The following is a 14,870-nucleotide window of genomic DNA, read 5'->3' as shown; positions in this document are numbered from 1 at the left end:
GATGGTTGGTGCTTTTCTAACAGCTATTCTCTTTGTTATAACAAAATAATTAAAAACATTTTACTCGTTTAGGGAGCAGCTCCCTGTCTTGCTCAGAAGTACAAACCTACTATCTGCTGGCTGTGTGTCGGGGCAGGACTGCGGCAGGAGCACCGCAGGCATGCCAGCGCTCACACTGCAGCTGCTCGTTCAGAGCAGGGCGGCCGGGGGCAAAGGCAGCCCCCCGAAATAGCGCTCAGAGTGGGGGAGCCAGCCCGGGCAGCCGTGGGCTTAGCAGAGAGAAAGAGCCTTGAACAAAATGTCAGCAGCATGAAGGCATTTGCTCAGGTCTCACGGAGGATGGAAATGCATGGCACACCTTTAAATGGACATAAAATGTGCCATCAGCGGGGTGGGATCTATTTTTAACCCCTCGGAGTCTGCAGATGTGCAAACCCCCTGAGAGCAGCTCTCGGCAGCTAGGGATCAGCCTTTTGGCTACCGGGCTGGGAAATGCCACGCAGCCAGGGTTCGTTTATCCCCCAGCGAGGAGGGAGATTAAAGTCTTATCGTGCCCCTTCCCTCGCCTTGGTAGCAGCCCCGGCCAGCAGCCTGAGCGCACACATACGTGCTAAGCGCTGCCGACCGCTCACCAGCTTTGCAGTTTTCCTTTTGGAAAAGGACTTTCTGTGTCTGTGTAAATAACCTCGGCATCCCCCCGGCTCTGCCTGAGGGAGCTGCAAGGAATGCTGCTGCTAGGCAAGGAGCATCAGGACACCCCGGGGAGGGTGAGGCGCATGCCGGTGACCCGCTGGTGGCCGAGGCGGCGGGACAGCCCTGCGGCAGGGGCTCAGCCCTGTCAGCACCGCTGTGAAGCCATCCTGGCCTGTCTGGCATTGTCCTGCACCCCCCGGCCCTGCTGCATGGCCAGCAGGGGACACACAGCCGCCAGCCCAAGCCTCCTCCAGGGTAGGTAAAGTACCAGCCTCCCTTGGCGGGCAGCAGGGTGTGTATCTGCAGCCCCTCACATCGCACAGCATTCTGTAAAATCACCCATCGTGTCTTAAGGGTTTCCTCATCACTTCCTGGGAGGAAATCCAGCTGTTCAGCAAAATTTTAATATATTTGTCTCCGGGCACCTGTTTGTCCCCTCTAGTGCTCTCCATCCTCTGGCAAAGCAGCCTCCTCACAAGGACAGTCACCAAAAAGGCCAGCTGCAATCAAAAAGCAGCTGTGGATCCTGCAGCATCCCTACAAGAAGGGTACCTCAGTTCTGCTGTCGCATGGCTTGGCCCTCAGATTTCAGTTCTCAGAGGATGGGGAGCAAGCAAAACCTGTGCCCAGTGGAAAAATCCCCAGCTTGAAACACAGCATCCCTCTGAGGCACCAGAAATTATCTTGAGAATGGTTTTGACAAATGGATGCTCTTGAGGAGAACCTGTGAGCTGCTCCTCCAGAGAGTGCTGACATCTGCATGTATTGTTTATAATGAATTACCCACTCAGCACGGGGAACCTGTTGGCTCTGGAGAGCAGTGTTAGGCTGGCTTTCATCTCCCCAGCCTGCTGGTGGGAATCCAGCCTGAGCCTCCTGTGAACCAGACTTCTCCCTGCAAAAATCCACCCTGGTGCCCTGACCCCCTTCTCCCTGCCACCCCACACAAAGTGAGCCATCCATGTCCAGGAGCATCACTGTAAGCATCAGCCAGGCTGCTTCTGGAAAATTATGTGCTGATTTTGCCACTGAAGGGAGCCAAGGGTGATGCAGAAAAGGAACTGGTTGTGGAGCTTGTCACATCCTGCCCCAGCACCGACATTCACCCGCTGCCCCGCTTGCCCTGGGTCGGAGATGATGGACACTGTGAGAAGCTTGGGGGACACAGAACTATAAAAGCTTCACTGAGCCAAGCTCATAGGAGAAGATTACTGAGCAGGGCATTTTGCTAGCAGTGGCTGCTGAGGTGGCTAGCTTTACTCCTGAGAGAGGAGACTGGGAGTCTGGGGCTCTGGCCTGTGCTCCTGGCACTCCCACAGCTGTGGGGGCACCCTTGTGAACCCCACAATCCTGCTCCCCATGCCTTGCCAGACCAGAGAAACATATTCCTCTGGCTCAGTAGGATGAAACACTCATTCATTTGTGTAGAGCCCTGTGAGACTGCTTCCAGATGCTGTCCCCCTGGTGTGCTCAGCCCCATTGTCTGCTCCAAACCCTCTTTGGAGGAGGGCACTCAGGATAGGTGAATGAACACTATGGCAGTGCTGCCCTGCTGAGCTGGACAGGAAATAAACTGGCTTCCTGTGAAGTCCTTCAGAGCCAAACCTCGTCCAGCAGAAAACAATTAGCTCCTGCACACAGAAAGAGGGGAGCAGGAATAAAACCAGTTCCTTCAGTCACTAAAGTCTCAGAAACAGGGGGTGCTGTAACCCCACCGATCTGCTTCCCAAGGTGCTGGGTTTGGCTGAGGTTAAAGTTAATTTTCTCCACAGTGGCCGGTATGGGACTGTGTTTTGGATTTGTGCAGAAAACAGGGTTGATAATGTGGAGATGTTTTTGTTATTGCTGAGCAGGGCTTACACAGAGCCAAGGCCTTTTCTGCTTTTGGTACTGTCATACTGGTGAGGAAGTTGGGGGAGAATGGGAGTCCAGGAGAGGTGACCCCAGCTGACCAAAGTGATATTCCAGACCATATGGCATCATGTCAGTGTAGAAAGTGGGAGGAAGAAGAAGGAAGGGGGGGACATTGGGAGTGATGGCATTTGTCTCCCCAGGTAATCATTACATGTGATGGGGCCCCACTTCTGCAAAGGCAGGCTCAGGATGTACCCGTGTCCCACACTCAGCCCTCATCTCTGATGTACCAGTCATTTGCAGATGACCACTATGGAAAAAGGACTGGCAGGGAAAAAATTAAATCATGCATTCATCCAAACCACTCTTTAAAAGCAATTTGCATGTGTTTGTCCCTCCTTGCCTGTTGTTTGTGAAGAGATAGGCAAAGCAGGTCAGGACTCTTCCTTCTACCTTTATTGGCACCCCTGCTGTGCTTCCCAGTACAATTTCCATGCATTCCTCATGTCCTTTTGCCTCATCTCCCCTGTCCTGCACCTACTTGATAACCAGTATGTTGTCAGCATTTGGAAACACACTTTATTGCAGCTCCAGCCAGCTGGGGAGGAGGATGCAGCTCTGGAGATGCATCCCTCCTGTCCTGCACATCTCAGCCCTGTCAGCACCGAGGCACCCCACAGCCACAGCCAGCTGAGGGGCAGTGACCTGGAAAGGGCTCCAGGGCAGATGCCAGCAGGGACCCCCTGAGGCTCCACTCCACTTCTAGCTGAGGCAGGGAGCAGCTCCAGCAGCTCCCCAGCCTCCCTCCAGGCACTGTGCACAGGAGAAAAGCACTGGCTGTTGGGTTTGTTGGCTTGCTTCCCTGGAGTGACCTCCTCCTGCTCCTCCACACATCCTGCAACACCTGCAGGGGCTCAGATGAACCTTCACCCTACTCTTCTTCCTCCACCTCGTGCTCAGCAGACTGAAGCCATCCACCCCTGCCTCCTGGACTTTTTCATGGTGAAAAAGCCTAGCAGCCCATTTGATCTGGTCTTCAGAGGGCAATCAGCATGCAGTGATTTGTGGTGTCCTTTCTAACTTCCCTTACCCCTCCAAATTGTTCCCTGGTTCCCACACTGTGCCACTAGAATCCCCTCCACAACTTGAAGGGCTCATTTAGAGAGTCAGATTTAGCAAGGCATGACTTTATAAATAGAGAGGGGCATGGCTGGGGACTGTGCAACATGACTCACAAGTCAAACTGCTAGTGAAGAACTTATCAGACACTTGCTTTAAATATTCATTTAGCAATACCAAACCCTCCTTACAGTTACACCTCCCATATAAAAACACCCTTCCCAAGTGCAGTCAGTGTATTCATGCTTCTTTCTCCAAAACTATTCCAAAGCCACTCCGTTGTGCTGGTCAGAGATAAACCAGAGTCAGAAAGGAAAACACCTCCTTGGAGTTTGAGCCTACCATTGCTCCCAGCTCTGCAGCTCAGCACTCTTTCCCAGCACAAAGTCCATGGCATAACAATTATGTCATAAAACATTTTCTCTCTTAATGCTTTTTTTTCCCCACCCATGTATCTTATTTGTCAAAACTACAACTCCTACAGAACACCTGTGGTCCAGACTTGGGTCTTACTGCTCTTCAGTTTTCTTCTATACCCTCATTTGCTCAACTGATCCTTAATTCAGACAGATTCTTCCGTAGAAAATGGAGAAAAATTAATGTGAATGATGAAATGAGCAATAAAATCTCTGCAGAACAGGCAACTGATTCAATGCATACATCTTATATATTCCATGCCTCAAGCCAAGCCAGGTTTCTCTGGACCTACAGCTGCAAAATTAATTATTCCTTCTTTCTCCTTTCTGCTTCCTCTTGTGATTCCTTTTATTGCTATGGCTTTTTCACTTGATCTGACCCCCGACTATTCAAACACTTAAAAATTAACTAAATCTGAAGGTCCTCCTCAGCTTCAGTGGGGCTGAATCAACTCCAGCACGTTTGCACTGCAGCAGAGGGTGTCTGAGACTGTGTACACAGGCTGAAACTTTGCTGCAATGCTGAAATAGAGCCAATCTACCACACACAAACAGTAGAAATGAATACTGAGTGTAATGTCACTGCAGTACCCGGAGCCTTCTCCATTACTTCTGTGCTGCAGAACATCCCAGACACCTCCTCTTTACGTGGCTATGCCTCCATCCCAGTATTTGTCCTGTCCTTGCCCAATCTCCCCTGCCCAGGCACGAGCCCTTCCCCTGCCATCTGCTGACCTTGCAATATTTTCCATGTTATTCTTTTCTCTCCCCTTTTTATTTTTAAACGGTGATGCACATTCAGCAGGTGCACTCCCCGGGCTGCCCACTGTCCTGCTGCAGCCTTTGCCACAGGAAGCTGCAACTGGTGAAGAAACCAAGCACCTCCAGTCTGGGCAGAGCCACACCTGGTGTCTGGATTCTGGTCAAGGTTTTGTGACAGGGGTTACATCAACTTTCTGTCAAACAATTGCTTCTCCACTCAGGCACTTGTGCAGCAGGCACTGAAAAAGATAAAGCAACGAGTCAGCAGAAGATAAGTAGTTCAAGGATTAAATTACACCCTTTTAAAATTGACTTTGGAATTTAGCTCCAAGTTCCACTTAATACCATATTTTGCTGTCTAAGCAGAACCAATCTTATTAACCTGTCTGGCATATAACCCATCAAATGTGAACAAAGGAATCAGAACACCTTGGCCATGCAGTCCTGGCCAGCCAGGATGGGCTGTCTTCAGTGGACTAGCAAAAATTAAGGAAAGAAGGAAGGAATACATCTCAAAGTAGAAGATCTAAAATCAACCACCATGTTTCTCCGGAAAGATTTATCCCAAGAAGGATTTTGCAAATAGTCCCTGAGTAGACTGGTTTGGACACTGTAATTCTCCTAAATTTGTCACTTCTATTAGATTTGAAAAATAATCTTATCACAAAGGGCTGTTGGAGGTCTAATAGAGAAGCACCACACCCAAAGGAGGACAGAAACTGCTGGTGTTTTGGGTTGCTGGTGGGAGCAGCTTGGGAGGAAGTGGGAGGTCTGGGCTCTCAGCAAGGCAAAGGACTTGCAGGAGGCACAGCCAGAGATTCCCAGAACCACCTGTGGCTGCTGCAGCCTCCAGTTTGTGGCTGTAATTGGAAAATGTTCAGATTTCAAGACTTTCTCTGGTATTTGTGCCAGGAAACTGGTCTGTATGACTTTCAGAGCTAAATTTAGGATCACAAGTATTTCGCATTCTCCAATCACCTTCTATGACAACATCTCAAAACCCTTTATGGGCATTAGCTATTCTTCTTTATCTTCCTTTGAGATGGGAAATAGGAAAGCCACATTGCTGGCAACACACAGCGCTCTGAATGTTGACTTGCTCATGGTCACAGAGGAAATTGTGATGAAGATTTGGTATGGGAAAGGAGAAAGGAGAAAGCAAATCAACTTTTCAATGTGAACTGCTTGGTTCCTGCAGTCACAGAAACATGGCCTGTCACCTGCTGCAGTGCTGCTGGGATTAAGTAGGAATAACACCATCACTACATCACTATAAAATGATTGGGATAAGGAATTTTTGGTAGCTCTTAGTAGATTTTTTTTTTAATTTTTCATGTGTTGAGGATAAGGGCTTCCAGGACAAGAAATCCCTGTAGAGACAATACCCTGCCTTTGGAAAAGTGCCTCAGTCCCCCCAGACCACTCTGAAAAACTTGTGGCAAGAAAGTGGGCAGCTTTAGCACCTGGACCTACTAATTTTCAGCACAGAATGTGGTGCAGGGCAGGCAGAGCTCCCCACGGTGCCCTTTGGCTGTGCTCTGCAGGCAGGTAGCCCAGTGACAGCGTTGTTCAACGCCACCAGACTCAAACTGGGTATACTCCTATGCCTCTGTTATTGTAACTATTTTTTGTGATTATTCTTGCTAAAGGGAATTTAAAAGCCTTACAGAAGCAGGTATAGTTGCCCTGGGAAACCCTTGTGGGCTTCTTTTGTGTTGATCTGCTTCAGATCTCCTTCCTTCCCTCTGCAGGAAGGCACAGGGAGGTTTGGGAAGAGCAGGACTGCTCTGACACTCTCTGCTCCCTCAGCACAGCTGGCAGTGCTGTGCTTCTTGCATGGCCCCTTCCCCTTCCCAGCTCTGACCTAGCCATGCAGCACCCACAGCTCAGCACTGGCCACCCCAAACAGCAGTGTAAATCCCTTTATTTTGCACTCAAATCCATTAGATATTGTCTGTGTCTGGGGGTTTGAGGAACCAGCGCTGTGAGCTGAAGGGTGACTCTCCTGTGACCACCATCACTCTGCCCGTGGGAGAATCCTTGTCCCTGCCTGCCTGCACCAGGACAGCTCTTCCCCTGGGAAAAGAACAGAGCTCCACCCATACAGAGATCTCCTTACACACCTGCACCTGAAGCCTTACAGCACTTTTGCTTTGGAGAGAGGACAAACCAGCAGGAGTGTGACAGGGCGTGAGCTCCACTGCAATCACAGCCCAGGTCCCCGTGCCCCTGTGAGCCAGGTCAAGGGTAATCACAGCCCAGGTCCCCATGCCCCTGTGAGCCAAGTCAAGGGTAATCACAGCCCAGGTCCCTGTGTCTCTGAGAGCCAGGTCAAGGGCAAACACAGCCCAGGTCCCCGTGCCCCTGTGAGCCAGGTCAAGGGCAATCACAGCCCAGATCCCTGTGTCTCTGTGAGCCAGGTAAAGCGCAAACACAGCCCAGGTCCCCGTGCCTCTGTGAGCCAGGCTCAAGGGCTGATTGATGCCTGCTGATGCTGAGTTTGGGCTGCTCATCTCCAAGCAAGTGCCAGCATCTTCTTACAAGGCCATCTTCCCCCTTTTCCCTCCTCCCTCCAGCAGTAGATTTCTCAACTTTAAAGCCTTGTTTACCCTGGAAGAGAGAGAAGCTGCTGGAAGCCAAGCAGTGAGGGCACAGGGGAGCGGGGAGTGTTTGTTTGGAGCGAGTTATGGGTGGGAGCGATGTGCCAAGGAAGAAAACTGCTTCCAGGGATCTATATATATGCAGCTCCCTGAGGTGGGGTTACATAGAGGCTCATTCCCGGGCTGCCTGTGGCACTCCCTGAACATCAACACCAGAACTGCCTCCAAGCTGCAGCTTTATTTTCAGAGCGTGGCCTTGAGCAGCCGAGAGCAGACGGGGTTTGGCCGTGGTCCCTGCGAGCACACAGGGTGAGCTGCCCGGAGTCAGCACGGAGGGGGCTTTGCTCACTGCTGGCCCCAGCTCTGCACTGGGCAGCGTAGTTCCAAGGCTGACAGGGTGCCCTGGAGGGGGGAAGTGAAAGATTTCCCCAACATTTGCTCACCCCCATAACACAGAGCCCACAGCCCGAGTGGGAGCCAGCAACGCTCCAGCTTTCCGTGCCGCGGAGCAATCAGGAGCTGCTTTGTATTTCAGATCCAGGACACATGAAAAACAGAGTCTAAGCAAGCTGCAAATGCAACTGCTTCCCATAGCCTGCAGCCAGAACGTTTTGGTCCCTCCAAAATACTTTGTGGCCATGAGGGTCTGAAGGGGATTCCCAAAGCCACAGCAATTCCCAGGAAAGCTCTCAGGGCTGGGGGACACTTCCAATGGTCCTGTGGCTAAAGCAGCCCACGCTGACTGGCATCTGTCCCACTTGGGATCCCTGCACACCAGCACTGCCTGCAGTTATCCACTGGCTGATCAATAGGTTACAGTCACCCTTGTGCACTCCATTTTCCAGCCCCAGGAGATGAGCCATGGAAATCTATACAACTGCACAGCTCTTTTTTTGTTTTTTTTTTTTGGTTTTTTTTTTTTTTTTGTTTTGTTTTGTTTTGTTTTTTTTAAAGAAAAAATGCCTGTTTGGTTCAAAATAAATAAACAAACAAATATGCCCTAACAAGAAATGTTCAATTATTTCTTCCTGTGGATTAATGAAATAGAAACAGCACAAAATTTTCCTATAAAATAAAATTGTTTGAATCTTTGAAGGTCTTTGTTTTAATGCCTCACTTTAGGAGTTTCCTGTTAAAAGCAGTGATAATTTGCAAGTGTCCCTTTAGTAAAACTCTTTTAATAAATATTACTGGACAAATGTCCATGAGAGGCACACAGACAACAGAGTACACAGTGGGGCTGCACTGATGGCATGTCCGAGGGGGTGTTCAGTTCCTCCCAGCAAACCCAAGCCCAGAAAATACTGTGTGTTTTTATTTCTGCAGTTTTGGAACCCAAGGGGAGAAGCATTGGGTGCCAGTTCCCTGTGCACAAAGCCATCCCCTTTGTGAGAGGGTAGCCTATCCTGGGCCACATTCTGCTCTCTGTGCAAATGCAGATTTCCACTTCAGAAAAATCTGTATCAAAATAAAATTAGGAAACCCCTCCAGTGTGCTCATCTTCTCCAGGATTTCCTGTGCTCTTTTGTTCAGAGGCTCCCTCAAGACTTTCCCTCAGAACCCAGGTTTTCCCTTAGCTCCTGATATAATTCAGGTAACGGCCCAGGCATCTGCAGATCTGGGGGAAGCTTACATCAAAACCCAGCCATGACTGCGCCTCCCAAGCTCATTTAAACAGCACCACATCATTTTTGTCCTTTCAAGGACTATTCCTCTCTCGAGATTTTCCATCCCTTGGTGATATTTGAACCAAGGGCATCTTCTTGCATTGCCCACTGTATGTAGACTGAAGTTATGTAGGGCTGCCCAGCACTGGTCCAGCCCCTGACCCAGATGGCAGTGGAGCAAGCAGTGAGCTGCAGCCCCAGAGGATGTTTTTGGTGCAGGGAAGAGCCATTCCCCTTTGTTACTCTCCTTCCCACAGTATGTGAGTGTCCTGCATCCTTCCTTCTATCCCCTTTTACTCCTCTGATGCCCCATTTCTCGCTCTGCCTTTCTCAAAACAGAGGATGCTGGTCTTGGGGATCCTTTGGGTCCTGGGGATCCTCTGCCTGCTGCCAACAGCTCTGTTACAGGCACAGGGAGGGCAATGAAATTCCTGACAACTGCACAATAAAGGCCAAACCCAGACCACGGCACACAACCAAAATTCCCCAAAGCACCTTCCCAACAATGGGGCTTGTGAGCCATATGAAAATCCAACTCACCTGGTTCCAAACAATCTGTCTTCAGTTGCTAAAAATATTAAGGAAAACCCCAAGCCCAAATAAAAGGCTGCTTTCAGGATAAAGAGAGCATTTCAGTTTGAAATTAAAACCTGAACAGGGTGGTTTCATGGGCTGAAGACTCACGGTATCCCTGTTCACTGATTAAGCAACAAAACCAGCAAACCAGTCACTTCTTTTCAGCTGTTAGAATGTACTTTAGGTCATTTATCTTCATCTGAATGAAACTGGCACAGAGGCTGTTGAGAATACCTGATGCTGTGTGTTAGAGTGAGACCAAATGCTGCTGTTAGAGGCAGCAGATAATGACGAGGCAGTGGCAGCATCAGCCTCTCAGTGCAAGGTGGTGTGACTGCTGAGGGACTCATTTCTGCCCTGCCCACAGTTGTGCTCATGAGGGGTCCTAAACCCAAGTTTGGCACTGCAAAATATAGGCCTTCGTTCAGGAGGAGTAAGCATCTCCTGATCCCTTTGATTTTGATCAGGCTGGAGGTGAGTGGCTGGCTCAGCATCACTCCCCCTTTCAAAAATCAGCCTGTTCCATCGTGGGTTTAGGGACAAAAATTAATATTATAGGTGAAAAAGTGGAGTCTGAGAATGCTGTCTAACTCATGTCGCTACTATTCTAAGCTAATTTTGTCTGTGCTTTTAAAACAGTCTTTTAGTTAAGTAGCAGAAGCAGGTCCTAAAATCCATCTCATAACATCACCTAAGCCACAAGTGAACCTGAGGTCAGGGGTCAAGTACTGAGGACTTAAGGCTAAGCACCTCCCAAAATCCCAGCAGGGAGCTGACAGAGGGAGTGTGTGCCATTACACAAATGGCAACAAAAATTCATGTTTGCTTTTTGAGAAGCAACTGGTTTTTGAGAAACAACCAGTTTCCAGTCCCTCCCCAGTCATTGAGAGCCCTTAGGGCTGCCCTGTGGCCCTCCCTGCTCTCAGGTCCCAAGGAAGGACCAGGGCTGCTCCTCCCACAGGTTTTTGCTTTGGGATAGTCCTAAACAAAAGTGTTACATGAGTGCGAACTCATGTAATGGTCTCACTTTAGTGCAAGTAAAACCAGCCAGAATGCAAAACAAATGCACCCTTAGCCACAGCAGAGCAAAAAAACTTTCCTGGGCTGGAAGTTCATCTGAAAATCATCTCAGGGCAGGCAAAGGCCCTCGGCAAGGGGAAGTCCCTGGGATTTTCCTTCGGGCTCCTGGGGAGTTCCTGAGTACAGGACGTGATCCCGGGAGGGGTGGTTCGAGGAGGCAGAAGAGGGGGTGGTTCCTCAGCAGGCAGCTCCCCGTGCCTGACCACTGGCAAGGGCAAGCGAGTCAGGCAGGGTGAGGAAGTGGCCCTGGCTGCCCTCAGCACCCCGGGGACAGCACCATGGCAGGTGGGCTTCCCATAAGTGGAGTGGAAAGCTCTTTATTTAACCTGCACCCGCCACCTGCCCTCAGCCCCAGCCTTGCCTTCCTCGGGAGCATGCCAGGGCTACTTTTTTGGCAGGCTGAGCCAAAAGAAATGTTTTGCAAGCAAAGGCTGCAGGTAACCCTTTCCCGCCTGGGACTGGCACACTGCAGAGTGCCGGGGTGTGATGCTGCACTGCCCTCAGCGCCGCCGAGCAGCCTGCAGCCCAAGGCAGTCACAGAGCTGGCTCCTCTGGCTGGAGTCCTGTCCCCTCCCCAGTCCCCTTCCTATCTGGGACTTCAGCCCCTCTGCCCACCGCCCCCACGCCAAGTCCGCAAGTGATGGAAGAACCCAAGCAAATGAAGACAAACGACAGCATTAGGGGTGTGACAGAATGACTGATGATTTAATGCTTCTTGAAGTTTTTTGTTTCCTTCCACAGGGCATTGGTTTTAAAAACAAACAAAACGAGGTAAAATAAATTAATTTATGTACACTTTACATACACTGTGTCACATGGAGCTTTGCAGCAACAGTAACCAGAAATTGTTACAAAATAGAAAGTTACATGGCTGTTGCAGGCCCTCGGCTGCCTGCAACCTTGAAGGTCGTCATCCTGAGCGTGGTTGGCAAAGTGATCATGTAAACATGTTTAGAAGCATTTACGGTGGACAATGGATGGGCCAGCTTCATCATATTCCTGCTTTGTGATCCACATCTGCTGGAAGGTGGACAGGGAGGCCAGGATGGAGCCACCGATCCAGACAGAGTACTTACGCTCAGGCGGGGCAATGATCTGGAAAACACCAAGAGAGCTGGGATCAGTACACAGGACTCTGCTGCGGGGGCAGGCACGGGGCTGTGCTCGGCCCCATGCAGCTGCTCCCAGGAGCTTCGTGCTCCAGCCTTACCTTGATCTTCATCGTGCTGGGGGCCAGGGCTGTGATCTCCTTCTGCATGCGGTCAGCGATACCTGGGTACATGGTGGTACCCCCGGACATGACGTTGTTGGCGTACAGGTCCTTCCTGATGTCGATGTCGCACTTCATGATGCTGTTGTAGGTGGTCTCATGGATACCTGCGGACTCCATGCCTGAGGGCAGCAGGGGGAAACAGGCAGGCACAGGTTAAGTGCAAAGCGAGAGCTCTGCGGGGTGGCTCTGGAGAGAGGGGAGAGCTGCCGAGGGAAGAGAGAGGGAGGGGGGCACGCACCGATGAAGGAAGGCTGGAAGAGGGTTTCTGGGCAGCGGAAACGCTCATTGCCGATGGTGATGACCTGCCCGTCAGGCAGCTCGTAGCTCTTCTCGAGGGAGGAGGAAGAGGCAGCGGTGGCCATCTCGTTCTCAAAGTCCAGTGCCACATAGCACAGCTTCTCCTTGATGTCACGGACAATCTCACGTTCAGCTGTCAGGGGGGAGCAAAGGCATCAGTGTTTGCAGAGGAGGAACAGGGAGCACTTGAGCTGCCTCCATAGCTCTCTGGGACTCCAGAGCCCAGCCACACATAAGCTCCCCCCAGGAACTGTTTCTGGGGCTTGCAACGGGGTGAAAGCATCTCTAGAAATGAGAAGGTTGGAAGCGAGAGGGAACTTTTTGGAGGAGGGAATGGTGCTTACCTGTGGTGACAAAGGAATAGCCACGCTCAGTCAGGATCTTCATCAGGTAGTCTGTGAGGTCCCGGCCGGCCAGATCCAAGCGCATGATGGCGTGGGGCAGAGCATACCCTTCATAGATGGGGACGTTGTGTGTCACACCATCACCGGAGTCCAGCACGATACCTGGGGAGACAAGAAGCAGTCATATGAGAGATGTGGCCCACAGAGAGTCCTGCCCTGGGGGGCAGAGTGCTTGTCAGAGGTAGGGGACCAGTCCTGGGCGTCCTTGCTCGGGGAAGAGGAGCCAGCAGGACTTTGCACTCACCAGTGGTACGGCCAGAGGCGTACAGGGACAGCACAGCCTGGATGGCCACATACATGGCAGGGACGTTGAAGGTCTCAAACATGATTTGGGTCATCTTTTCACGGTTGGCTTTGGGGTTAAGGGGGGCCTCAGTGAGCAGAGTGGGGTGCTCCTCTGGGGCGACACGCAGCTCATTGTAGAAGGTGTGGTGCCAGATCTTCTCCATGTCGTCCCAGTTTGTGATGATGCCGTGTTCAATTGGGTACTTCAGGGTCAGGATACCTCTCTTGCTCTGGGCTTCATCTCCTACGTAGGAGTCCTTCTGACCCATACCCACCATGACGCCCTGCAGGGGAGGAAAGAGGGGGCTCAGCAACCTCTCCACGGGCAGCAGCACGGGGCTCCCCAGCAGGACGGGAGGATGCGGAGGGCTGGAAGGCAGCAGGGATCCGCAGCCACGGCTGTGGCAGGGCGTGCGGGGAGGCTCGGAGGGGGAGTGCGCCGTACCTGATGGCGGGGGCGGCCAACGATGGAGGGGAACACAGCCCTGGGGGCATCGTCCCCGGCGAAGCCAGCCTTCACCAGGCCGGAGCCGTTGTCGCACACGAGCGCGGTGGTCTCGTCCTCGTCACACATGGTCTCGGCTGTGTCTGCGGGGGCACAGGGCAGCGGGGCTGAGCCTCACGGCCGGCCGGCAGCCGCGGGCGGTGGCGGCGGGGCCGGGGCTTACCTGGGCTGGCTGCGGGCTGCGCGCGTCGGGCAGAGAGAGAGGCTCCCGCTCCTCGCCGGGTCACTCGTGGCCGCCGCGGCCGCCGCCGAGCCTTTTATCACGGCGGGCGGCGGCAGCGACCGGCCCCCAGGAATGCGGCCCCGGCCGTCCCCATATTTGGTGTCGGGCCCGGCGCGGCCCCGGCCCGGCGGTGCCCAAAGAAGGCGCTCCTGGCCCCGGCCCAGGTGAGCCGGGCCCGGCCGTATAAGGCGCGTCTGCCGAGCCCCCCCCGCCACCGCCCGCAGCCGGGGCCGAAATAATCCCCCGGCAGCACCGGCCCCGTTAAGGGCAAAGCAGGTGGGGGCGGCCGGGAGCGCCGCGGGGCTCAGCGGGGCAGGAGGAGAGCGGCATCGGCTCCGCGGCCACCACGTGCCAAGGCTCGGGGCTGCGAAGGGAAACGCGTCTCTCCCGGGTCTATCCCACAGCTGTAGGTGAGCCCAGGGGGAGAAAGGGAACTGGGAGAGAAGTGACAAGGTAAATCCCTGGTTTGCAGGGCACACGGCGACAGCCCATGCAAAACTCACAATTTTACACATGAAGTTAAAGCCGTGCATGGTTTCTTTGCTGTGATTTAAAAATGGAAAATAAATGCACGGGACAACATCTGTCAGACAAATGCCTGAAGAGAAGCCCGGTAAAGGATTAATCCTGGTCTGATCCCAGAAGCCTGACGTAGTGGTGAATGCTGGTGCCATTACGAGTGCCCATTGCTGGCCGCTGAGCTTGGCCAGGCTACATGGGAACCCTTCAGCCATCCCTGTGGCTCACCCTTTCCAAAATGAGTGTGGTCTCACAGGTGAGTCATCCCTGACGAGCTGAAGATACTATGCAAGTGAAAAGGAACAGTTCATCTCCTTCAGCCATGGGTATTTAGGCAGAGATTCCATGTGGGACACTTGGAAGATTTTACAGACACTTGGTTTCCAAGGGAAAGAAGAGGCAGTAATGCAAGCAGATTTGCAGCCCTGACACCATGTTGATGCAAATCAACCTTCATGATCCTCTCTGAAGACACAGTCAGTCAAGTGTAAATCCTTTGAAAATTTAGGGAGTCAGGCAAGAAGGAAGAGGAATAGTAGGCTGGAAGCACTGTGCTGTGAGGAGTCTCCCGCGAGTGAAGGTATTTCTGCAGGTGAT

The 14,870-nt window shown here is 52.1% G+C and overlaps 1 protein-coding gene across 1 annotated transcript; it reads right to left on the bottom strand.

Annotated features, from left to right (window-relative positions):
• Positions 1-11,444: 11,444 nt before the first annotated feature.
• On the bottom strand, positions 11,445-13,841 carry ACTA1 (actin alpha 1, skeletal muscle). Its single transcript, XM_059841592.1, has 7 exons — positions 13,695-13,841; positions 13,472-13,614; positions 12,986-13,310; positions 12,682-12,843; positions 12,279-12,470; positions 11,978-12,159; positions 11,445-11,862 (listed from the first exon to the last, which is right to left on the bottom strand). The coding sequence occupies exons 2-7, from the start codon at positions 13,598-13,600 to the stop codon at positions 11,719-11,721; spliced, it is 1,134 nt and encodes a 377-aa protein (XP_059697575.1). The 5' UTR covers positions 13,601-13,614; positions 13,695-13,841; the 3' UTR covers positions 11,445-11,718.
• Between the last annotated feature and the right edge of the window lie 1,029 nt (positions 13,842-14,870).

Source organism: Haemorhous mexicanus, chromosome 3 (genome assembly GCF_027477595.1).
Source record: "Haemorhous mexicanus isolate bHaeMex1 chromosome 3, bHaeMex1.pri, whole genome shotgun sequence".
NCBI lineage: Eukaryota > Metazoa > Chordata > Aves > Passeriformes > Fringillidae > Haemorhous > Haemorhous mexicanus.
This window is presented reverse-complemented; position numbering and strand designations above follow the sequence as displayed.

Coding starts and splice junctions, on each gene's coding strand:
- ACTA1 (XM_059841592.1), bottom strand. CDS start 13,600: ATGTGTGACGAGGACGAGACCACCGCGCTCGTGTGCGACAACGGCTCC. Junction 13,311..13,471: donor TTGGCCGCCCCCGCCATCAG/GTACGGCGCACT, acceptor CCTCCCCTGCAG/GGCGTCATGGTGGGTATGGG. Junction 12,160..12,278: donor CTTCCAGCCTTCCTTCATCG/GTGCGTGCCCCC, acceptor TGCTGCCCTCAG/GCATGGAGTCCGCAGGTATC.